Source organism: Phyllostomus discolor, chromosome 7, assembly GCF_004126475.2.
Source record: "Phyllostomus discolor isolate MPI-MPIP mPhyDis1 chromosome 7, mPhyDis1.pri.v3, whole genome shotgun sequence".
Taxonomy (NCBI): Eukaryota; Metazoa; Chordata; class Mammalia; order Chiroptera; family Phyllostomidae; genus Phyllostomus; species Phyllostomus discolor.
The window spans coordinates 111,285,233-111,311,117 of record NC_040909.2 but is presented as its reverse complement, the minus strand read 5'-3'; the positions used below and the strand labels follow the sequence as shown (position 1 = coordinate 111,311,117).

The 25,885-nt window shown below is 36.0% G+C and overlaps 2 protein-coding genes across 10 annotated transcripts in view; one reads left to right on the top strand and one right to left on the bottom strand.

The window, feature by feature from the left end:
* Positions 1–25,885, bottom strand: part of VPS13B (vacuolar protein sorting 13 homolog B) — a 702,408-nt gene that overhangs the window by 632,445 nt on the left and 44,078 nt on the right. For all 9 annotated transcript variants that reach the window (XR_004904391.1, XM_036031293.1, XM_028534101.2 and 6 more), the window contains 6 exons: positions 21,039–21,213; positions 11,563–11,831; positions 4,507–4,602; positions 3,930–4,052; positions 3,328–3,465; positions 2,359–2,446 (listed from right to left, as the gene is read on the bottom strand). Coding sequence is in view for 8 of the 9 variants with exons in the window: in XM_036031293.1 (XP_035887186.1) it covers positions 2,359–2,446; positions 3,328–3,465; positions 3,930–4,052; positions 4,507–4,602; positions 11,563–11,831; positions 21,039–21,213 (889 nt within the window). In the remaining variant the exon portion in view is untranslated. The remainder of the gene's footprint in view (positions 1–2,358; positions 2,447–3,327; positions 3,466–3,929; positions 4,053–4,506; positions 4,603–11,562; positions 11,832–21,038; positions 21,214–25,885) is intronic.
* On the top strand, positions 16,618–17,608 carry LOC114514887 (histone H3.3A-like). Its single transcript, XM_028534102.2, has one exon. The coding sequence runs from the start codon at positions 16,673–16,675 to the stop codon at positions 17,081–17,083; it is 411 nt and encodes a 136-aa protein (XP_028389903.1). The 5' UTR covers positions 16,618–16,672; the 3' UTR covers positions 17,084–17,608.

Below are 25,885 nucleotides of genomic sequence, written 5' to 3'. Positions count from 1 at the left end.
TTACACTGCACACACGAAAAGCTAGCAAGATAGCTGGATAGAGGCCCTCCCCCTACCTTCAGTACCAGATGTGTGTGTGGGGCAGGGGAAGGACAGGAGAAGATAAGCATATGCACCATAAAAGTCAAAATGGTACAGGGGGAGGCTCAGGACCAAAGAAGCCTGCCAGTCTAGACTGGGAAAAGAAGAGATTGGTCGTAAGGTGGGCCCACTGAAACATGCAAAGGTTTGAGAAGTTGATTGGTCATTTTTAGAAAGCACCTGGTCAATCCCACACCTAAATACAATCACAGGGGAACAAGGAAGCTTTCTCCCTTTCTCTCTCCCTCTCTGGCTCGTGACCTGCATTTGCAGAGTGTTCCTGCCTGTTTTCTTCATGGGCCACATGGCCTTAGCAGACACATGGACATGGCCTCCATGAGGGACCCCCTCTGTCTCTCTTGCTCACCTGGTGATGCACTTGCCCGTACACTCTCTCACCCAGGAGCACGTTACCATGAAGCCCAGGCAGCCACATGGCCCCTGGTCATGTGGGCTCCACATCCAGGCTCCAGGGGGCACCTGGGAACAACCTAAGGTACCTGGATGGGTACTAAAACCACTTAGCAGCTGCCTAAGGGCTCCAAAGGACTCTAGTTTAAAATGGAGCAGGAACTCTAGACACTGGCATTTGTCTTGGCCTTGCTGAGGACAACTGGACTTTTCCATGGTAGAAAGAGGAAAAGGACTTCGCAACAGGAGCCCACCATTCTCCCAGGTCACACTGCAACTGAATAAAACTTCTTTCTCCTTTTGCACCTGCATCTGCCTCACAAGTTTGGCTTTTCTGGTGATAGGCAGCCAAATCTCCATTTTTTCTTTTATTACAGAATCATTTTCCAAGAAGAGAAAACCATCCTGGCTTAGTGTGACTCAGTGAATTGAGCGCTGACCTGCAAACCAAAGGGTGACTTGGTTCGATTCCCAGTAAGGGCACGTGTCTGGCTTGTAGGCCAGGTCCCCAGTAGGGGTTGCATGAAAGGCAACCACTCGATTCTTCTCTCCTTCTCTTTCTCCCTCCCTTCCCCTCTAAAAATAAATAAATAAAATCTTTTAAAAAAGAGACAGAAGACAAAAAGTATGGGAGAAACAGAGATAGTAGATGGTACAGATATTAATAATTCAATTTTGGACATATTCTGTTTTGAGACACAGAAATGAAAACATCAAGTATACATTGGATATTAAATTCTAAATCTTAAAGAAGGGAAACCATGCAAAGGATATGTTTGTTTATCCACTGAGCTGCACCCTTCAAAAAAATGCAAAATAAAACTGAGAAAAAAAAGAACTCTGGATGAAAAATACAATATGGGTATATCAATAACATATACTTAAATCTATGGAAAAGACTGAGATTATTTCCAAGAGAGTTTAGGAAAAGAAGTGAATTCAAAAATGAGAACAATGAGAACATGAACATTTAGGAAGGAAGGAAGAAGCAGAAAATTAGCACTCTGTCCTTCTGGTTTCATCTAACGAAACTTAGTTAATTCTTCAAAATCAACTCCTCTGTGAAATCTTCAATCCCACGACAAAAGTAGTCACTTTCTTACGTGGATCTCTCTTAATTTACAATATTGTTCTTAATATGATATATTATAATAATTTATTTAAGTGCATAGTTAATATACTACCTATTAGTTTCTTGAGAAATGTTTTGGTCTTCTTTGCATTTGCATTATCTAACTTATCATTGAACACATAGAAATCACTTTTTGAATATGAAAAATTAACCAAAACCATGGTGAACCTGTTTTTACTAAACTTTCAACATGAAAAAGACTGGAATAATAAGCACAACATGTTATGGTGATATGCACATAAAATATCCAATTTTCAAAAACATTTGATTGCTAAAAAAATATTTGATTGCTAACATAATAAAATTAGAATAAAAATAAAAAACGCAATAATAAAACACTATGTGTTCTATAAGAATTTATTGCTAGTTTTCTGCTTCAAATAACGAGCTCTTTTTTAAGTAAAAAGATCTATATACCTTCAAAATATATTTAACACAGAAAAGGAAATGCACTTTTTTTACAAGTTTATGTAATATGAAATTTATCAAAATTTTAATATTTGCTGCATATGAGAGCTAATTCTAGGTAATTATAAAAAATATCTTTTCAATCAGCTTCACAAAGAAAGGATTAAAAATGTCAAGAACCTAAGAAAATTAACATGACATTAAAATTCAACCATTCCCCAAGGTAATACAAGGTAAATCTGATGTAACAGAGTAAAACCAGTCAAGAACCAACTGATTCTGATGAAGCCAGAGGAAAAGCAAACATAAAAGAAAGAAACCAATACCTCTGCCACTGTTGCTCTCCATTGTGTACAGGTAATCCATGTAGAAAGCTCCAAACCTTTGCATTCCAGCTATCTCAGTATATGTCTCCTGCCAACCAAGCAAGACAAACAGAAAACGTGTTGTATACAAGAGACTTTTGAATTTAAAATCTGTAAAGTCAACAATCAGACACATATCCTAACATAGAAAGCATATCAACTCAAAGGATTACCAAAACAAAAAAACAGGTTATCCAAAGACTTCTAAGAAAAGTCATGTTACCTCAATTACAGACCACACAAAAAGGGATCCATAATTGTACTAGGCATTTTGACCACTCTATCAATAATGCCTAGTTAATGAGTACCTATAATGGAGGAGAGTACACTCTCGACTTTTATCACCATCACAAAACTGTCTAATGTACACTCTCAAATAGTTGATACTTAAATATTTCAGTGCACCTATACGAAACAGTGTAAACACTAAAGATATACTAAAATATTTAAAGGTATGTTAATTATGCAGGTCAAAATTAAATTCTTTCAACAATAAAAGTAAACCTTTAGTGAAAAAAGTTACAATGTAAACTACTTATTCTACTATGATATAATCATATAGACAAACTTTAAACAATACTGAGACGTACATATAATATGTGAAATGCTTCATCTTTCCCCATTAATCCCAAAACTCAAAAGTATCTGAAATTAAAGGAAATACTCCTACATGTGTCCACCATGACTATTTTAACAATAGGGAATGGATAAACAAACTAACTAAGGCTCCGTACTATATAAACATAGAAGCCTCTGAACGCCTCAAACTTCTCTAGCTATAAAAGCTAGATGAACACACTCTAAATGTTTCAATAAACAAACAGCATTCAGAATACCTCATTTGAGAAGAAATATGGCAATCACAAGTATTCATATAAACTGTCCACCCAAACACAGCCTAGAATTTGGCTCAAATATATATGCTCTGACCTTATGATGAGCTGCATCCAAGATAAATTCTGCACGAGTACCATTATTTTCTGGGCTTCGGTAATCAAACAGTGAATTTGTAAGGTATGTCAAACCTTTCATACTCAAATTTTCACCACAAATGAAGAAACAGGCTTCCTGAATATAAATGCAAAAATTAACAGGAGGGAAAATCATTAGACCATTTCAGAAAATAAAACCTTGGTTTTATAACACCCATTTACTAGTCAATAGAAATCACTAGAACTTGAAGTCCTGTAAAAAGACAAGGAAAGCTGTCTCTATTTTCGCTGCCTATTTCGGCAAAGAATATTTTAACAAACCAAAAAGGAACTCCAAGTAGCTGCCATAAACAAGAAAGAAGAAACATTTATGAATTGGAAAGTATTTGGAACTACTGTCCAGGTGTTAAGTGCTACCAACTTTCTCAATTCCCCTGAGCTCTATAATTTCTTACAGGGAAAAACAGTAAAGTTCCTCTGTCAAGCCAAAGATATATGCAGTCTAACAGATTTTTTGGTATGGTTAAACACTTCAATAAGCACTTCATTATCCCTGCATTCTATCCAAAAAAAGCAGGGCAAGGGAAGACTCTGACTTACGGTTTCATTCCTATTCATATTCTCTTCAAAATCTTTAATACCCATAATTCCTTTAAGGCACACAGCTCTGCAACCTACAAAACCGATCTGGCAATCAAAGAAAGGCTCTCCCATCATAAGGGCCTATAAGAGGAAAGGAAACATTAGAACTAAGAACATGAATTTCATAAAAATGTTATAGGCTTCCCTTGTAGAATTTCTTAATCATTCAAAACAGCTTTAGGATTATGGCCTTTCCAAATTTAATCTCCTCGAATCATAAATTCTATCAAAGTAAAAAACTTCTTCCTTATCCTTGTATCTTCAAACCTTTGTCATCTCAATGACTGGCACTTCATGAATATTCACGTACACATACATATGAGTTCACACACATAAAATGAAAAAATAGATTTATGTTGCATAAAATCTTGGTTAAAAAAATAATTGTTTCGATTAATACTACCAACCACTAAAATATAAAACTATAAATATATTTTGAATGTACCACATATGATTGAAACCTATATTTATTAAATATTAATTTGAAGAACCATTAAAAGATTTTAAAAATGTATGTTAAATGTTGAAAGATTACCTCAACTGTAGTTCCTTCTTGTTCCCAACACAATACTTCTTTAGATTTTACTTTTTGAGGACTATAATAACTACTTTCAGCTTGCATTTCAGTGAGCTAAGAAACAATATAATAATATTAGGTAAGTCATATTAGTATTAAATAGCAATAAATTGTCATTATTATGATGAATTGATGAAAACAAGGCCAATTTTAAGATTCGGGAAATTTAATTATTAAGCAGGAAAACAGGTGCAACAGAAACAGCTGTAACAGATTATCCATGGTATAAAGGTTGAATATGCTAGCCTAAGTTCATATAGATAATTTAAATACCAACACTGCCTTATTTTTATTTAACTCCTTTTTCTTAACAATATTGCTTTAAAAGGCGAAAGCTGTGCATCTATAATGGTCCCACAATCACAAAATGATTCATACATTCTGCCAACGTTTTACATATATTTTAACCTCAATTCATTTTCTATTCATTAATATTATTTTACCAAGTTTAGTTCAATATTTTCCAAGATTTCTCCCTAATAGTAATCAAAAAGAAAGCTGTAAGGAAACAAATAGATTCAAAAAAACTCTAGTTCTGTAAAGGAAATCGGTTCATTGGTGTTTACTTTCAAAATACATGTCTCACAGTATGTCTCACAGACTCATTCAATCATGTAAGAAATACTGAGTGTCTACTAACCTAGATACTGACAAAAGAAAAAAACATTCTTGTTCCTCTGATGCTTACAACATATTGTTTATATGTATCCAAAAATTAGATAATTTAAATTATTTTTTAAAGTATTTTTCTAAATGCAACATGCTATCGTGGTTTAGATCATGCAACAGGAAAAAAATTATAAAATTCAATTAAAGTCTGGAATTTAACAGTAATATACTAATGGTTTCCTAGGTTTGACAAATGTACTGTGAAAACATAAGAGGCTAACAATAGACGACTGTGTAAGAAGTATGTGTGAACTCTCTGTACACACCTTTGCAACTTTCCTGAAAATCTAAAACTATTCCAAATAAAGATTTTAATTTTTAAAGAGTATTCTGCCCATGACTGCTAATGATTCAGTGCCTTCATTTTTGTTAAATGGATTTTTATTATTTAAACTTAAATGTAAAGTCAAAGATCATATATTTAAACAGAAAAAAACATGTTTGACTTAAACAGATTTTATTGAACCAAAAAGTTACCATTTTTAAGTATGATAATCTGTTTATATTGTGAATCAACTAACGATTCTCATATTTTGTAACAAAAAGTTTCTTACTTATTTCTTGGATGCTTTCAGAACTGGTACACACATGTTGCTGCTTTCAAGTACAATTCTATGTATAATCTAAAACGAGTAAGTAAAACTGAATATTTTAAACTTGATCACCTTTCAGCTGTCTACAATTATTGTAGAAAAAAGCAATTAATTGATTAAAAGGACTCAAACATTATAAGAACAATTTTCAACATTATTTTTAAAATGCTATATTTAATTTGGCATGATTTTTGTTGGATTGATATCAACTGTTCAGAATGCTAATGTAGAAACATGACCTTATTTTCTGCTCAAAATATGAACCACAAATTAATTCCATACATTCTTCAAATCCATGTTGAACAATGAATTCTAATGTTTTCCTCCTAAATATCAACATATTTCCCTTAGAGACATAAATGTTGCAAATTTTTAAAAGGATGCATTAACTAATGACAAACATTGCCCCAAAAGTCTATTAAAATTTCATATATAAATGACTCAGTTTAATACAATTCTTCTCATCCATGAAGTTACCAGAAATACACCAAAATAATTTCAAATTTAATTTAGGAAAAAAAAAAACCCACCAGAAATGACAATGCTTTACCAGCAACCCTTAACATCCCTCACCAACTTATATGAAAAATAACTTCCTAATTTGGATCACATAAAACTGGCATATATCTAATAATAATTGACAACAGTTGGCTTTTTATTATAGTTTGTCATTTTACTGTTTTATCATTTAATAAAGCCACTGATCCCTATTCCTTTAGTTTAGACAAAGGTGAATCAGTGGATTTCCAGGGCTGTGGTTTGCAGCCTAGGGAGTATAGGTCAATGGTGGTGTGGTGACTGTGTATGGGGCCAGGTGGCTGTCTACGTTTTCAGGGGGATCATCCTGTGAAGTACATGGTTGTCTGGCCATTGTGCTGTGTGTCTAAAGCTAGGTGCAGCATAGTAATGAAAGTAAACTGTGATTGGAAAAGTACATGTATTTAAAAATACAAGAAGAAAGCTGAACTGAGATGAAAAGACAATGGAATGAAAAGGGAGGTGGGTGAAGTCAACTAAAATAACAAAATTAAAATCTATAATGAACACATTAACAAAAAAGGTAAATCAGTGAATTTCAAGTAAAAAATGTATAATAAGCCCTGGCTGGTGTGGCTCAGTGGACTGAGCTTTGGACTGGGAAGCAAGGGGTCACCAGTTTGATTCCCAGTCAGGACACATGTTCAGGTTGCGGGCCAGGTTCCCCAGTGTGGGAAGGATGAGAGGCAGCCACACATTGATGTTTCTCTCCCTCTTTCTCCCTCCCTTCCCCTCTGTCTATAAATAAATAAAATCTTTTTAAAAATGTGTAATAATATAATAATCTTCAGTAATAAAAGAATTCAAAAATAATAAATGATGGCATTAAAATAGTATAGCTAATGTATGCATTTTTATCATTTTAAACTTTATTAGCAAAGAAAAAAATTTTTTAACCAATGAAGCCATGATGAAACTTTTTAGAAACGTATTCTCTGTATTTTTCAGAGTCATATTAGAGGATACTAAATGATTTTAATTACAAAAATCTTTAAAGACTACTAAAGACTATTTAAAATAGTTTAACCTACCATCTGCTACAGTTATAATCTGTATAGTTGTACTACTGATTGAAAAAATTTATTGCAAGCAGTTAACAAATAATTCAAGCTAAATTAAAAGAATACAATGTTCACAGTAGCACAATTTACAATAGCTAGGTGCTGGAAGTGACCTAGATGCCCATCAGTAAATGAATGGATCAAAAAACTATGGTACATTTACACAATGGAATTCTATGCAGCAGAAAGAAAGAAGGAGCTCCTACCCTTTGCAACAGCTTGGATGGAGCTGGAAAGCATTATGTTAAGCTAAATAAGCCACGTAGTGAAAGACAAATACCATATGATCTCACCTTTAACAGGAACCTAAACAACAAAACAAAGTAACAAGCAAAATATAACCAAAGACACTGAAATAGAGGACAGGCTGACAGTGACCAGAGGGGAGAGAAGAGGGAATTTCAGGGGAGAATGGGAAGGGTTTACAGGAACAAATTTAAAGGACACATAGACAAAAACTAAGGGGAGGGTGGTAATGGGAGGGAAGTGGGGAGGGTTGGGTGGGTGGGCTGGATTGGGAGTAAAAGGGAGAAAACTGTACTTGAACAATGATTAAAATTAAAAAAAAATTAGAAGAATACCATGAGACCAAAAACTTATTTGTTTGTTTGCTTTTTGCTGCTATATTTCAAGTATCTAACAACTTGCCTGGAATATCACTGGTAATACTACTTCACAGGTTAGACACATGAGTTTTATCTCCTTCTGGAAAATGCTTCCATAAAAAAAAAACCCACAAAGACAAATAAAATTGCACAAAAATAACAAAATCTAAAAAAGGATTCCAAAAATTTTGGAAGATGGAAAGCAGATGAGATGGGTGGGTGGATGGATGGATGGATGATGAATGGATGGGCAGATGATGGATGAATGTATTTATTCAACAGATATTTATTTGTAGAATATGTACCAGGCAATTTCCAAGAGCTAGAGATACAAATAACTTTTTAAAAATTACCACTTAATAAATTTGGTGTACCATCAAAAAAGAATATCCATGATTCCCTGAAAAGGATATTATTCCTTCATCTATTGAGGACATTTGGGTTGTTTCAACTTTTTGGCCACTGTAAATAGTGCTTTTATGAACATTCATGTTCATTTATTTTTTTGTTCTGTACACTTTCAATTCTTTTGAGGATATAGCTAGGAGTGAAATTGCTGGGTCATATAATAATTCTGTGTTTAACTTATTGAGGAACTGTCAAACTGTTTTCCGCAGCGACTGCATCATTTTACATTCCCACCCATTTGTTTTTAACCAACTCCTCCCATTTGTTTTTAACTAACTCCAACTAACATTCCACCAGTGTCAAATCACTGCTCTGGTCAACATCACCAACAATTTCCACATTGACAAATCCAATGATCTGCTCTCACAAATGACCTCCTCCCTTCACTTTAAAACATTTATGGCACCTAGCTTCCAGGCAGACACTCTAGTAGCTTCTTGCTTACATCACTGGTCACTTATTTTTAGTTTTCCCCACTATTTCTTCCTCAGCTTTCCAAATATTTAACATCACATTGCCTCAGAGCTTAGTTCTAGAATCTCTCCTTTTTCCCCTCTACACTAATTCCAGCTTTACTGAAATCCTAATTTTAAAACTCTTAAATTTATACACTCAGAGCAAACTTCTAACCTCAACACCAGATCTGTAAATTAACCAGAGAGCTCTACTTGAATATGCAGTGGGCATTTTAAACTTGTCCAAAACCAAACTCCTGATATTTCTCCCAAACCTCACCCTCTCACAGTCCTCCTTGTCTGCGAAAACCAGAACTTAACCCTTCCAGCTGCTCAGTAGCCATGCATGGATTCACTTCATTTGTGTCTCATGATAAAATCTATCAGAAAGTCCTGTCCTCTTGACCTTCTAAACATCCAAAATCCAGTTACTTTTCATCATCCTCATATGCCACCACCCTTGTCAAAGCCATCATTAATGTCTTGCTTGAAAATTACAATTCTCTCTGCTTTTGTTCCCTTATAATCAGAGTAATGTAGTTTAAACTATAACTCGGATCATTCTATACCCACTATAAATTGCCCAAAGACTTCCTATCGCACTCAGGATTAATGACAAAACCCTAGAATGACTTACGCAGTATTATAATTTATGGACCTCTCCCACACCCATTACCTCTCTGACCCGATTTTGTACTACTTTCATATTGGCTCACTTTGCACTGGCCTCTTTGCTGTTCCTTGAACTTCTGAGTTATTTTCACTTGCTATTCCTTGAATTCCCAAGGATCTACAACGCTTCCTCTTTCACAGATCTTTCCTTAAGTATCCCCTTCTCATTAGGCCTTCCCTCATCACTCAGTTTTAAATTGCAAATTCCCTCAAGTATAGTCGAAGTATTCACTATTTCTCTTCCCTCCTTATTTTTCTACATAATCCCGATCATCAATGGGCATATTATATATTTTCACTTATTTACAAGAATTTAAATTTTAAAAAGCATAATCTGTTGTGGTACCTCTAGAGTTAAACAGTGCCTGGCAAATAGATGATGTTAACATGTAATTGTTGAATAAATTAGACACTGCCCAAGAATATGGCACATGTGGCTATACAATAATAAAAAGTTGAGGAATAAATACATTAAAGTTAAGTTATATTTTAGGAGCAGAGAAGACAAAATGCAATCAAAGAACACATAAGGGTGCCAGAGTACAAATAAGTTTTTATTTCTTAAAAGGGTGTTCACTTTATTATTCTTTAACTTGAAAATACATATTGTGTAATCTCTTTTGAATATATATTTTACACGTATATCTTAGTGGAAAAAGTGGTCAAAGCATGTAAAGCACTGCTAAAAGTAGAATAAGATAAAAAACTGGATTGTCTTAAAGAATGAGAGATATGGGAAAGAGATAAACTATATATAAACAACACTTTAAAAGAAATTTTGTAATAAAAGAGAACACAGAGATGAAACTATAGCTAGAGGAGCTATAAGTAAGATTATCTATGTGCATTTTTTTATTGACGTTCAAGTACAATTGTCTCCATTTCCCCCCACTACTCCCCTCAAGCCCAGCTTTCCCCACCTCCAACCCCACCTCCCTTTGGCTTTGCCCATGTGTGTCCTTTATACATGTTCCTAACAACCCTTCCCCTCTTCCCATCCACTATGTCAGATATTCCACACAACAGTATTTACACCAACACATCTCCTAGCACAAGGGACATAAAGGAAAGTATAAACCAATGGGACTTCATCAAAATAAAAAGCTTCTGTACAGCTAAAGAAAACATCAGCAAAATGAAAAGGGAACCAACTGCATGGGGAAATATATTTGCAAATGATACCTCAGACATGGGTTTGATCTCCCAAACCTATAAAGAACTCACATGACTCCACACCAGGAAGACAAACAACCCAATTAAAAAATGGGCAAAGGACCTGAACAGGCACTTCTCCAAGGAGGATATACAAAGGGTCCAGAGACATGTGAAAGGATGCTCAGCATCACTAGCCATCAGAGAGATGCAAATTAAAACCACAATGAGATACCACTTCACACCAATCAGAATGGCCATCATAAACAATTCAACAAACAACAAGTGCTGGAGAGGCTGTGGAAAAAAGGGAACCCTAGTGCACTGTTGGTGGGATTGCAGATTGGTGCAGCCACTGTGGAGTACGGAATTTTCTTAAAAAACTAAAAATGGAACACCTTTTGACCTGGCAATTCCACTGCTGGGATTACACCCTAAGAATCCTGAAACACCAAATCAAAAGAACCTATGCACCCCACAGCTGACAGCTGCATTATTTACAATAGCCAAGTGCTGGAAGCAGCCAAAATGCCCATCAGTAAATAAGTGGATCAAAAAACTATGGCACATCTATGTGCATTTTTAATGGAAATATTAAGGCATGTATGTCAATTAAAAAATTTAGTATGGAGAGAAAAACTTTCCATGAAGTTGATTTAAAAAAAAATGGAAAAGGCATTAGGAAGATAGGAAGAGATCAATATGCAGAGATTACAGATGAGGGGACACATACATGAAGTAAGAATGGTAGAGTATATCTTATATCTAGTTAATGTAAAACTTTCAGCTAGATCCTTATTAGAAATCAAAATTTAAGCATTAAGCCATGAGAGATATGAATAGCAAGAAAAAGGAAACCTACTTTGAAAGTCACAGTTGCTTTTGTACAATAAAATCCTATAGAAACAATAGGGTCCTTCAAAGTCTGGGCTTTTTGCTGATGCATGGTTGATGTTGGATCGTTTCCAAGGTAGTCTTCCTCACCGTCATCATAACTCACAATTGCAGGCACAAATGACCAGGCCCATGATACCCATCCCTGCGGCTGTTCATCCTCTTGCTGTGAATACAACTCTTGGCCTTTGTACTGAGCAGGATACGACATATCTATTCTAGTTTCATCTTCAACACCTATCAATCAAAATAAAATCATTTTAAACAGACCAAAAGACTTTAACTAACAAAAATTAAGAAGATAAATTCTATAACAATGTATATCCTACATCCTTCTTTCTACATATAAAGTATGAACAAATCATACATTGCTTATTGGTATTTTAAAGCAATAATTCAGTATTACCACCTTTAAGTTTGCATATTATGCACTGTGTCAATCTCCTTTCATGGGCCACAATTAATGTTATGTGGAAAGTAGTTCACCATGTAATTTTAAATGTATTTGATAAATACAGTGAATAAATTCATTTTTTGGCATTTTGCTCATTAAGCAACAACAACAAAAAAACCTACTTCCCAAAAATACAGCTAAAGTACTAAAAAAACTGACTTTTTCTATAAATATAACATCAGAAAACCACAAGAAAAGTTCTGGATTCCCTTATGCACCCAATGGAAAAACAGAATGGCAATTATTCCTATGCAAAATACACACCCTCAAAAAAAAATTATCCCAAAAAGTGAAAGTAAATATTATAATAAAATTATTCTTATATGTAGTTAAGTCAAATAATAGTGTTGATGACTCTTATTAGTAGGTGACATAATTGAGTATATTTAGTATTCTACAGATTAAAAATTATAACAAAAAATTGTTATTTCCTTACAAATTAGCAGACTAATGATTTAAACTCCAACCACTTTAACTTATTGCAGTTTGTAATGACAAATTCCACCAAAGTCTTTCAACATTATTCTAACAATACAAACAAAACATCCATATCATCATGGAATTTGGGGAGGAGATTACTCTTTAAAAAATTCATGGTACATGAAGACTCCAGCATATTCAACATATCAACTCCTTGCTGATAAATCTATAATACATACACTTCATTAAAATCATCCTCATGCAGTTGAACTTCTAGGTTTTCTGGCTATAAAAACTACATATTTTTTTTTAGTCTTATGATAGGAGGCTCTCAGAATGTTATACACTTATGAGTTACAACACATGGCCATTTACCTGCTTTCATCTAAAAAGAAAAAGACTTAGTAAGCAGAAACTAGAATACCTAAAATAGTACCAGTAGACCTTACACATTTTACTTTAAAATAAATAACAAAAGTTACAAATCCAGAAAATGCTTTGCATAATATGTATATTCTGCTATTTAACCACAAATATTATATAAATTTCCATTGGGGAATAAATAAAGCCTGTTATTAGCTGTTCCTTGTGAGGTCTCAAATTGGACATCACCACTAAATATCACTGTGGTTATAAGAAGTCAGGTTACCACAACCCAGGAAGCTGTGACCAGGTAGAGTCCACAGAGCTGACCTTTTTGTCTAAACTATTAAAACAGGGGTATACACCACTTGGTCTTTTAAAATAAAAATAAATGTCTCTAAGAAAGGACTTCCGGCCAAGATGGAGGCATACATAGACACATTATGCCTCCTCACACAACCAAAAGAAGGGCAACAACTATTTAAAAACAAAAAACAACCAGAACTAACAGAAAATCAAACTGTATGTAAGTCCAACAACCAAGAAGTTAAAGAAGAACATTCATCCAGACCAGTAGGAGGGATGGAGATGGGCAGCCGGGTGCAAAGGACTCACAGCAAAGTGGTGGCTAGAGAACCAGGGCGGGCAAGGCAGGGGGGGCTGGCAGGCTGGTGAGGCAGCAGCTGGTGGAGCTAGCCGTCCCACACTCACAGGCAGATAAACCTGGAGGAACAACTCAGGAGGGAAACAGATGGCAAAACCCAGGGTTCCGGCACAGGGAAATAAAGCCTCAAAGCCTCTGGCTGAAAACACGGTGGGGGTTGAGGCAGCAGGAGAAACTCCCAACCTCACAGGAGAGTTTGTTAGAGAGACCCACAGGGTCCTAGAATGTACACAAGCCCACCCACCCAGGAGTCAGCACCAGAAGGGCCCAATTTGCTTATAGGAAGTGGGGGAAGTGACTAAAATCCAGCAGAGAGCGGAGCAAGTGCCATGATTCCCTCTCAAACCCTGCCCCCACATACAGCATCACAACCCAGTGATGTGGGTTGCCCTACCTGGTAAACACCTAAGGGTCCGCTCCTTACCACGTAAAAGGCGCACTGAGATAAAAAAAAAAAAGAAAAATGGCCCAAATGAAAAAACAGATCAAAGCTCCACAAAAAAATACAACAAAGAGATAACCAACCTAACAGATGCACAGTTCAAAACACTGGCAATCAGGATGCTCACAGAAATGGTTGAGTATGGTCACAGATTAGATGAAGAAATGAAGGCTATGCTAAGTGAAATAAAGGAAAATGTACAGGGAACCAACAGTGAAGGGAAGGAAACCAGGACTTAAATCAACGGTTTGGACCAGAAGGAAGAAAGAAACATTCAACCAGAACAGAATGAAGAAACAAGAATTCAAAAAAATGAGGAGAGGCTTAGGAACATCCAGGACATCTTTAAACGTTCCCACATCAGAATCATAGGGGTGTGAGAAGGAAAAAAGAAAGAGCAACAAATTGAGCACGTATTTGAACAAATAATAAAGGAGAACTTCCCCAATCTGGCAAAGGAAACAGTCTTCCAAGAAATCCAAGAAGCTCAGAGAGCCCCAAAGAAGTTGGACCCAAGGAGGAACACACCAAGGCACATCATAATTACATTAGCCAAGATTAAAGTAAAGGAGAGAATCCTAGAAGCAGCAAGAGATAAGGAGACAGTAACCTATGAAAGAGTTCCCATCAAATTGTCAGCTGATTTCTCAAAAGAGACCTTGCAGGCAAGAGGGTCAGGAAAGAAGTATTCCAAGTCATGAAAGGCAAGGACCTACATCCAAGATTACTCTATCCAGCAAAGCTTTCATTTAGAATGGAAGGGCAGATAAAGTGCTTCTCAGATAAGGTCAAGTTAAAGGAGTTCATCATCACCAAGCCCTTATTATATAAAATGTTAAAGGGACTTATCTAAGAAAAATAGAAAATATGAACAGTAAAATGACAGCAAACTCACAGTTATTAACAACCACACCTAAAACACAAACACAAACAAACTAAGCAAACAACTAAAACAGGAAAAGAATCACAGAAATGGAGATCACAAGGAGGGTTAGCAACAGGGGAGTGGGAGGGAGAGAGAGGGGGAAAAGGTACAGAGAATAAGTAGCATAAGTAGTAGGTAGAAAATAGACAGGGGTAGGTTAAGAATAGTATAGGAAATATAGAAGCCAAAATCTAACATGTATGACCCATGGACATGAACTAAAGGGGGAGAATGTGGGTGGGAGGAAGGTGTGCACGGAGGAGGGGAACGGGGGGGGGGGGGGGAAGGGGACAACTGTAATAACATAATCAATAAAATATATTTAAAAAGAAAAAAATGTCTCTAAGAAAGTCTGAGAAACCAGTCACTATAATTTATACCTAATATTAGTCAAAAGTAAGAGAGATTTTGATGAAAGATATGTTTGAAGTTCTGAGTCTTCATTCACTGCCTATAAAAAGAATAAGACCTGAAAAAAGAAAAAAAAACTCCTTGATCTCTGGTCAGAATTTTCACCCTTTTCCTTCAAAACAGAGCATCTTAAACTGGGGCCCTTTGACAGGAACTCCATGAATTTCAATAGAAACATATATATTAAGTAACTAAAATGTAGCATTCTTTTAACTAGGAACATAGGTAAATCCATTGCATCGCCAATTCCTTCAACTCTAAAACCTATAGAAATCACAGCTATATTAAATAACATTGCGAAGCTATCTCAAAATATCACATATATACATTACTACTTTTTAAGTATGATAGTTATTAGATCTATTATATTGTTATTTAATATGTTAACATAGAAACACATAAAATATAACAAAAAAGACAAAATGTATGAAACAATGGTTTTCAATGCTAGGTATCAGGCAATGAAGACAAGTGAGTTCTGAGAGATGGGAAACAAGGAACGAGCTCTATGAATGCCCCCAGCTCACTGCTTGGAATGAGTTCTAAAGTCACAGCCAGGAAAGTGGGCATTCAAGCAGGCCTCAGCTGTCTCCTTAGATGATAAGACAGGGCAGGGAGTACAGGGAGATTAAAGCGGCTACAGTTTGCAGGGACAAGTGCCAAACAAAAAAGACCTGCTAAGGAAAGAGCTCCTGAGATCTGCAAAGGATCCCACTTTGAATATTAACCAGTTTCATGTGTGAAAACTACTAAAGCCATAAGATCCCACAGAAAAGAGCAAAGGGAAAAATCCCCAAGGATTATACAGAATTGGGAATAATTTGTGTTCCCACCAGTAAGAAAGAAAAAACAATTCACAGGGCATCAGACAAAGTGCTCAATAGTGTAACTGTCTCAAAAGTGGGACCAAGCTGGGCTTAAGCTAATGGCTGCTCTGATCGCATCTGAAAAACCTTTAAAGCAAGTCTTAAAGGAACTCAATGTTTCCAAGTGACTAAACCATTTGCTAGGACACAAAACTATCCAGCATTCAACAGGAAAATTTCACAGTATCTAACATCCAATTAAAAACTTTACCAGGTATGTAAAGAGCAGGAAAATATAATGCAGAATGAGAAAACAATCAGCCAGTTAATATCAAAAGAGCTGGAAATGACACAGCATTAGTAAACATGGATCTTAAAACAGCTATATATACAAAATAAAACATTCAAAAAAGCATAAACAAGAAGAAATATGAAAGACAGGGATTTTAAAAATCCAAACTGAATTTCTAAAGATGAAAAATACAGTATCTGAGGTGTTCGCAGCCGCCATCGCTGTCTAACGCCAGCACCTCCTCCAGCTCGCCGAGCTCCAGCGGAAGGAGAAGGAGGGTAAGTAAAGAGGTCCCTATACCATGGCTCGTACAAAGCAGACTGCCCGCAAATCGACCGGTGGTAAAGCGCCGAGGAAGCAACTGGCTACCAAAGCCGCTCGCAAGAGTGCGCCCTCTACTGGACGGGTGAAGAAACCTCATCGTTACAGGCCTGGTACTGTGGCACTTCGTGAAATTAGACGTTATCAGAAGTCCACTGAACTTCTGATCCGCAAACTTCCCTTCCAGTGTCTGGTGCGAGAAATTGCTCAGGACTTCAAAACAGATCTGCGCTTCCAGAGTGCAGCTATTGGTGCTTTGCAGGAGGCAAGTGAAGCCTATCTGGTTGGCCTTTTTGAAGACACCAACCTGTGTGCTATCCATGCCAAACGTGTAACAATTATGCCAAAAGACATCCAGCTAGCACGCCGCATATGTGGAGAATGTGCTTAAGAATCCACTATGATGGGAAACATTTCATTCTTTAAAAAAAAAAATTCTCTTCTTCCTGTTATTGGTAGTTCTGAACGTTAGATATTTTTTTTCCATGGGGTCAAAAAGGTACCTAAGTATATGATTGCAAGTGGAAAATAGGGGACAGAAATCAGGTATTGGCCGTTTTTCCATTTTCATTTGTGTGTGAATTTTTTTAATATAAATGCGGGAACATAAAGCATTAATGCAAGTCAAGGTGTTTCAGTGAACAAGTTTCAAGCAGTTCAACTTTATAACAATATAAATAAACCTGTTAAATTTTTCTGGACAATGCCAGCATTTGGATTTTTTTAAAACAAGTAAATTTCTTATTGATGGCAACTAAATGGTGTTTGTAGCATTTTTATCATACAGTAGATTCCATCCATTCACTATACTTTTCTAACTGAGTTGTCCTACATGCAAGTATGTTTTTAATGTTGTCTGTCTTCTGTGCTGTTCCTGTAAGTTTGCTATTAAAATACATTAAACTATAAAAAAAAATACAGTATCTGAGATGAAATATAAACTAGATGGAATTAGTAGCAGATTAAATACAGAAAAAGTAAACTTGAACAGAAACAAAAACTATCAAAAATGAAACACAGAAAATAAAAGCAAGAAGAAAAAAAATATGAACAGAGCATCAAAGAGCTCTGTCACACTTCAGGTAGCCTAATAAATGTAACTGGAGGCCTAAATAAGAGGGGAACTGAAAAAAGATATTTAAAGAAATGACATCAAAAATTTTTCTAAGTATATGTGAAAACTATAAACTCATAGATCTAAATACTTTAATTTATTCCAAGCACAAGTAAAAGGGAGAAATGACACTAAGGCATATCAAAATCAAGATGATTAAAACCTTCTGAGAAGAGGTTCATAGGCTTTACCAGAGTGTCAAAGGAATCCACAGCACACACAATATAAGGCTAAGGATCCCTGGTTTAGACAGATGAGAAAATTACTCCAGACTCCTTTGGAAGCAAAGAGTCAAACTGCTTTCTCCTTTTTTACATACAAGAAAAAACCTAGTCACCTTCTTAGATCACAGAAAACAACCATCATAAAGGAAATATTTAAAAATTACATTTAATCAGTATTTAAAACTTCTGCTCAAGAGACACCTTTAAAATATGAATGAGGCAAGTCAAAGACTGTCAAAAAAAAAAAAATCCCAAAACATAATATATAACAAAGGACTTGAGTTCAGAATATATAAAGAACTCCTACAAATCAGTCACAAAATCCAAAAACGTTTAAAAATAGGCAAGAATTTAATATACACTTCAGAAAGATAGTTGTATTAATAACAGTAACTAAATGAAAAGTTCAAAATGTTCATAGAAATGCAAATTAAAACAAGACACCACAACACAATTCATAAGAATGGTAAAAAGTAACAAAAGCCTGACACCACCAAATGTTGGCAAGCATGTGGAACAACTGGAGCTCTCATACGTTGTTGATAGGAATTAAAATGGTACAACTACTCTGGAAAAAATGGTCATTTCTTAAAAATAAAACTAAACATTCAATTACACTCTTAGGTGTTTATCCAAGAGAAAGAATAGCACATGCCTAAAAGAAATGTAAAGAAAAACGCCCAGCACAGCTTTATTTGTAGTAGCCAAAATTAGAAATAGCCCAAGCACCCATCAACAGGGGAGTGGCTAACTAAGCTATGATATATTCATATAATGTACCCAGCAATAAAAAAGAAAGAACTGCTGATACATGAAACAACACAGATGAATCCCAAAAATATTATGCTTTAGGGCCATGGAAATACTCTGTATGATATCATAATAATGGACACATGCCATTATACATTTGCCCTAACTCACAGAATGTACATACTAAATGTAAATCGTACCCTATGGACTCTTGGCAACAATGATCTGTCTGTATAGGCTCATCACCTGCAACAAGCATACCACTCTGGAAGGGATGTCAATAATGGTGGAAGCTATGCATGTGTGGGAGCAGGGGCAAATGGAAAATATCAGTACCTTCCCTTGAATTTTGCCATGAAGCCAAAACTGCTCTAAAAAATAGTCTTCATTAAAAAAAATATTTTTAAGTAAACATTATTATTCTTAATGAAAGAATTATTTCACAAAAGAATTCATCTCAGAAAGTTTTCTCATGTCCTTTCCAGTCACTTCTGCTACCCCTCTCCTCCAAAAAGCACTGTTCTTAATTTTTTAGGAAACCAAAAACTAGTTTTGCTGATTGTAGAATTTCACATAAATGGAATCACACATATATTTTTGACTGGCTGCTTTCACTTAAGATGTTTTTCAAGTTTTCTCTGGCTGGTGCGGTTCAGTGGATTGATGCCGGCCTGTGAACCAAAGGGTCGCCAGTTCAATTCCCATTGAGGGTGCATGTCTGGGTTGAGGTCCAGGCCCCCAGTAGGGAGCACACAAGAGGCAACCACACATCGTTTCTCTCCCTCTCTTTCTCCCTCCCTTCCTTTCTCTAAAAAATAAATAAAATCTTTTTTTAAAGATTTTTTCAAAGTTAATTATACTGAGGATATATCACTATTTCATTCCTTTGTATAGCTGAATAATATTCCAATGTATGGATACACCATAATAGTGTACATACCATAAATGTCCATCCATAGCTGATGGACATATGGGTTGTTTCCAGTTTTTTGGAAACAAAGACATGCTGCCATAAACATTCACATACAAGTTTTTCTGTGGACACGCACTGTCAATTTCCTAGGAACAGACTTGCTGGATCATATAGTAACATTTGGAGAAACCAGATTATTCCAAAGCAACTATACCATTTTACATTCCCACCAGCAACATATAGGGGTTCCCACACTTCTCTACATCCTTGTCAATAGTTGTTATTATGAGTCTTTTTTTTATGTTATTACCTTTTTATTGTGGCATAATTTTAGGTTTACAGAAAAGGTGCAAAGATAGTACAGAGTTCACATACCTCACTGCAGCCATGCCACTAGCTATGAATTGGTATCTAATTGTGGTTTTGACTTTCATTCTCCCTCATAGCTAATGATGTTGAGCCATTTCGGCCATTTGTTTGAATAAATGTCTGTTCTGGTCATTTGCCCAGCTTTTAAATTGGATTATTTGGTCCTAAGTTTTAAATGTCTTTTTCTAAAGTCTCTATCTATGGGAATTAATGATCTTGTCCAAATTTGTTCTCATCTCAGGCCCAATGCCAAGTCAAAGTCGATCGTCCTTTTCATCATTATTTCTACTTCAGATACTCATATCTCTATTTAACCAAACACACTATCATTCTACCATGCATTGTACTTAACAAACTTCACATGTCTGTCTGCTCCATCATACCTTAAGATTTTAAAGAGAGGGAAACAAATCCCTTCAGCTCAATATTTTCCCACATTAACAATAAAATGTCTTATATACCCCAGGTTTCAGTAAAGAAATAATGAGTTGAATACTGAAGTTAACCTACTAGGTATACTTCAATGAAGCAAATACTTTGTTAATTAGTGCTCCAACTAATTAGGTGTCCTCCAATGAAGCACATAGTTAAATATAATAATTAATTACATATAAAATTATTAATTAAGCATATACAAGTCAGTTACAATTATTCTTGGTGAGCCTTCACAAAAAAAATTACCACTACTATAATAAACTAGGAAATCTTGAGGTTACACTACCTTTTGTATAATATACATTCTGAACACCTCTATCTATTAGAAATATTGAAGTTATTTTTAGCATGCAGAAACCAGAAAATCAGAATAGTATCCAGAATGTATAAAAAAATCAAGTAATGTTAAACAATCAAATTAAAATCATCCCACCACCTTAGAACATGGCAAAATTCAATCTAATGTATTTTTTAAAGTTTCACAATTATGAAAATACTTTGTAAGAACAACAGTTCTAAAATAAGTTCATATTATATTTACCTGTAATGTTTCCCAACATATCTTTATTGTGACATGTAGAGTCTTCCATTTCTGCATCTTTAAAATTGCCTATTTCTCCATAGTACAGAGCAATCCCAAGTTGCATTATACGAATAAACATAGGCAGTTGTTGATCTGTGATGGAAAGTTTCAAACTCTCTACTAAGGTGTGAATCTGTATTTTGAAAAATAAAAACATCAACAAAATCATGTTCAAAGGGTGTACCTTTTAACGTAAGTACAGAAATGTTAAAAGTCTTCATTGGAATAGCATAAGAGAAACAGTAATGTCCCAAACATTTCCTATCTTTATTTCAAATCTTATTCTAAAATCTTAGGAATTAAACAAATTCTGCTCTATCAATAAACTTTAGATAGAACCTATATTAAGCCAAATGATGTAAATACAAATAGAAATAATAATAAAAACATGCATTCACACTAGATTGACAGGTAACTATTCCAGAAAGACAGTTATGTAACCAAAATACAGTAGTCCCCCTTTACCTGCAGAGACTACTTCCAAGACCCCCAGTGGGTGCCTGAAATTTCAGAGAGTAGTAAACTCTATATAAACTATGATTTTTTCCCTAAACACACATAGTTTCACTTAAATGAAGCACTTGAAGGCTCTCTTTGGTGTATCCAAATCGCCAGCATCACTGCTCTTGCACTTTGGGGTAAAATATGTGTTACTTGCACACATGCATCGCACTACTACCACAACAGTCGGTATGACAGCCAAGGGGGCTCCTAAGTGACTAATGGGCAGGAATTATATACAGCAAGGACATGCTGGACAAAGAGATGATTCACATCCTGGGCAAGACAGAACAGCAAGGAGTGAGATCTGATCAAGCTAGTCAGATGGTGCACAACTTAAAACTTATGAATTGTTCACCACCCCAAGTCAAGTCTCTTTCCATCACCATTTATCCCACCTTTACCCTCTCCTTCCTCTCCCCACCCCTTTTACCTCTTGGTAATCACCATAGTGTTGCCTGTCAATAAGGCAGTTTATTTTGCTTGAAACCTATGTAATTTTATTAACCAATGTCAACCAAAAAAATTCAACAAAAAAGTTTTGAGGAAAAAAAATCTTATGAACTGTTTATTTCTAGAATTTTCCATTTCCTATTTTTGGGTCACAGTTAACTGAAGGTAAACAAAACCATGGAAGGCAAAAATGCAGACAAGGAGGGAGCACTGTACTACTCTAGAATCTTGAGAGTATGATAGTACCCCCCTCAAAACCAGAAAGATCTCTGTCACAACCAAGAATGCAAGTTTCGTGGTATCATTTTAGTAAGATTTAATCACTCTTCCCAGCTTTATTAGCCAAACAAGAACACATATATATCCTAAAAACATATATTAAAAGGGAAAAGTACTAAACTATAACTATGAAAGTTTGAACATAATAAAATTTTTATAGGTAAATATAAAAAGCCTAAAGAAATGTTTGGAAAAGTTTTTCAAATTTTAAGAGATATAAACATGACAAATTTATAACATCAATCAATTATAAGAAATAAGATTACTTCCTAGCAAATAGGATATGTAGCAGCCAATCGAAGTTCTCCATGGAAACAGACATCAATGGAATATAAACACAGTCACAGTATAATGGCTTCCTGCTGTTATATAAACATGGAATAAAACCAATTAAGCCATAAAGTCAAGTCTCTTAGAAGGTTTATTTTGACTCATTGGTAGTTGAGTGTCTATGAAACATGAAAAACAAGTAATGGTAATCATATTTTTAGAGCTAAAGGTACAAAAAAATTGTACTTGGAGGCGAAGAAAGCTGTATTGGGGAAAAGGGTATAAAATGTCATATTCAAATAAGAGTACAGGTTTCTTAAACTGACCTAAAAATCATACCCTAAACAGACCATAAGGAGGTAAAAAAATGGGGAGGAGGAGAGAAAGGAGGGGAGGGATATGCAGTACAGACCTGTGAGGCTCTTCTTTTCAGATTTCTCTACCATAGTCTTTTATTTTGTTTAAATGTTTTAAAAATAAAATTTTTATTATAAGCCAGTTTTAAACTTATAAAAAAAAAATACCACAGTTGTACAGAGGGTTCCCTTAGACTCTGCATCCCGTTCTCCTGTTGTTAACATCCTGCCACCACATGGTACTTTTATCACAACTAAGAAACCACCAGGGGTACGTTACTATCGACTAAATTCTATGCTTGATTCTGATTTCATTAGTTTTTCCACCAACATCCTATCTCTGTCCCAGGATACAACCTTGCATTTTGTTCTCACGCTTCTTTACTCTCCTCCAGTCTGTGACAGGTCATCAGACCTCTCTGGTTTGTCAATGACTATGACAGTTTTGAGGAGTGCTACACAGGTATTTTGTTGAATATCCCTCAATTTGGATCTCTCTGATAATTATTCCTTCTTATTTTTCAGTTACAGTTGACACTGGTATTATTAGTTTCAGGTGTACAGCATAATGACTAGACACATAAGTTACAAAGAGATCCCCTTGACAATTCAAGTACCCACCTGGCACCATGCCTAGTTACTACAGTTGACTACATTCCCTTATGCTGAACTTTACATCCCTGCGACTATTTTGTACTTCCTAATCCCTTCACCATTTCATCCATCCTCTCTCACCCCTCTCTGGCAACCTGCAGTCTGTTCTCTCCATCTCTGAGTCTGTTTCTATTTTATTCATTTAGTTTGTTCTTTAGATTCCACAAGGAACAAAATCATATGATGTTTGGCTTTTTCTGTCTGACTTATTTCACTTAGCATACTACCTTCCAGGTACATCCAAGTTGTCACAATGATAAGATTTCATTCTTTTTTATGGCCCAGCAATATTCCATTGTATAAGTGTACCACTGCTTTTTTACCTACTTGTCTCTTGATAGATATATGGGTTGCTTCCATATTTTGGCTATTGTAACTAATGCTGCAATGAACACAGGGGTGCATATAACATGTTGAATTAGTACTTTGGGTTTCTTTGGAAAAATACCCAGAAGCCAAACTTCTGGGTCACATGGCAGTTCCATCTTTAATTTTTACCACATCATTTCAAATATGTTATGACACCAGTTATAAACAATCTTTGTAAAATCAATGACAAAGAATACCCTTTAGCCCTGGCCAGTGAGGCTCACTTGGTTAGAGCATTGTCCCGTAGACCAAAGGTCGCAGGTTCGATTTACAATCAAGGCACATACCCAGGTTGCAGGTTCTATCCCCAGTCAGGCACATACAAGAAGGTAACCAATCAACATTTCTCTCTCATACTAATACTTCTCTCTTGTTCTCCCTCACCCCCTTCCTCTCTCTCTAACAGCAGTGAAAACCTATTCTCAGGGGAGATTAAAAAAAAGAAGAAAACAAAGAATCAAATCTTTATCAACCCTTTATATAGGGCATAGGTAGATATACTTTGCCTCCTCCCACAACCAAAAGAAGGACAACAAATTTGAAAATAAAAAATAACCAGAATTGCCAGAAAATCCAACTATGGAAATCAGACAACAAAGGAGCTAAAGAAAAAACATTCATCCAGACCAGTAAGAGGGGCAGAGATGGACAGCCTGGGTGGAGAGGATGTGTGGCAAGGTGGCAGCTAGAGAACCAGGCAGGCAAGGTGGTGGCTGGCAGAGCAGGCAGTCCTATATATGCGTGCAGATAAACCTGGAGGAACTGGGGAGTGAGACAGACTGAGCAACCCAGGGTTCCAGCACAGGGAAATAAAGCCTCAAAGCCTCTGACTGAAAAAACGTGTGGGGGTTGAGGCAGCAGGAGAAACTCCCAGCCTCACAGGAGAGTTTGCTGGAAAGACCCACAGAGTCCTAGAACATACACAAACCCACCCACCCAGGAATCAGCACCAAAAGGGCCCGATTTACTTCTCGGTAGCAGGGAATGTGACTGAAAGCTGGCTGAGAGCCAAGCAAGTGGCATTGTTCCCTCTGACCCCTCCCACACTACAGCGCCACAATGAAGTAAAGAGGTTGTCCCACCCTGGAGAATACCTAAGGCTCCACCCCTCACTACATAACAGGTGCACCAAAACAAAAAATATGGCCCAAATGAAAGAACAGATCAAAGCTCCAGAAAAAATAGAACAAAGCAATGAAGAGATAGCCAACCTATCAGATGCACAGTTCAAAACACTGGTAATCAGGATGCTCATAGAAATAGTTGAGTATGGTCACAAAAGAGAGGAAGAAGTAAAGGCTATGGAAGATGAAATAAAGGAAAATATACAGAGAACCAACAGTGAAGGGAAGGAAATCAGGACTCAAGTCAACAGTTTGGACCAAAAGGAAGAAAGAAACATTCAACCAGAACAGAATGAAGAAACAAGAACTTAAAAAAATGAAGAGTGACTTAGGAACCTCTGGGACAACCTTAAACATTCCAACATCCAAATCATATGGGTGCCAGAGGAGAAGAGGAAGAGCAAGAAATTGAAAACTTATTCGAAAACATGACCAAGGAGAACTTCCCCAATCTGGTGAAGGAAATAGACTTCCAGGAAGTCAGAAAGCTCAGAGAGTCCCAAAGATATTGGACCCAAGGAAGCACATACCAAGGCACAATCATAATTACATTAGCCAAGATTAAAGATAAGGAGAGAATCTTAAAAGCTGCAACAGGAAAGGAGACAGTTACCTACAAAGGAGTGCCCATAAGACTGTCAGCTGATTTCTGAAGAGAAACCTTGTAGGCAAGGTGGGGCTGGAAAGAAGTATTCAAACTCATGAAAGGCAAGGACCTACATCCCAGATTGCTCTACCCAGCAAAGCTATCATTTAGAATGGAAGAGCAGATAACGTGCTTCCCAGCTAAGGTCAAGTT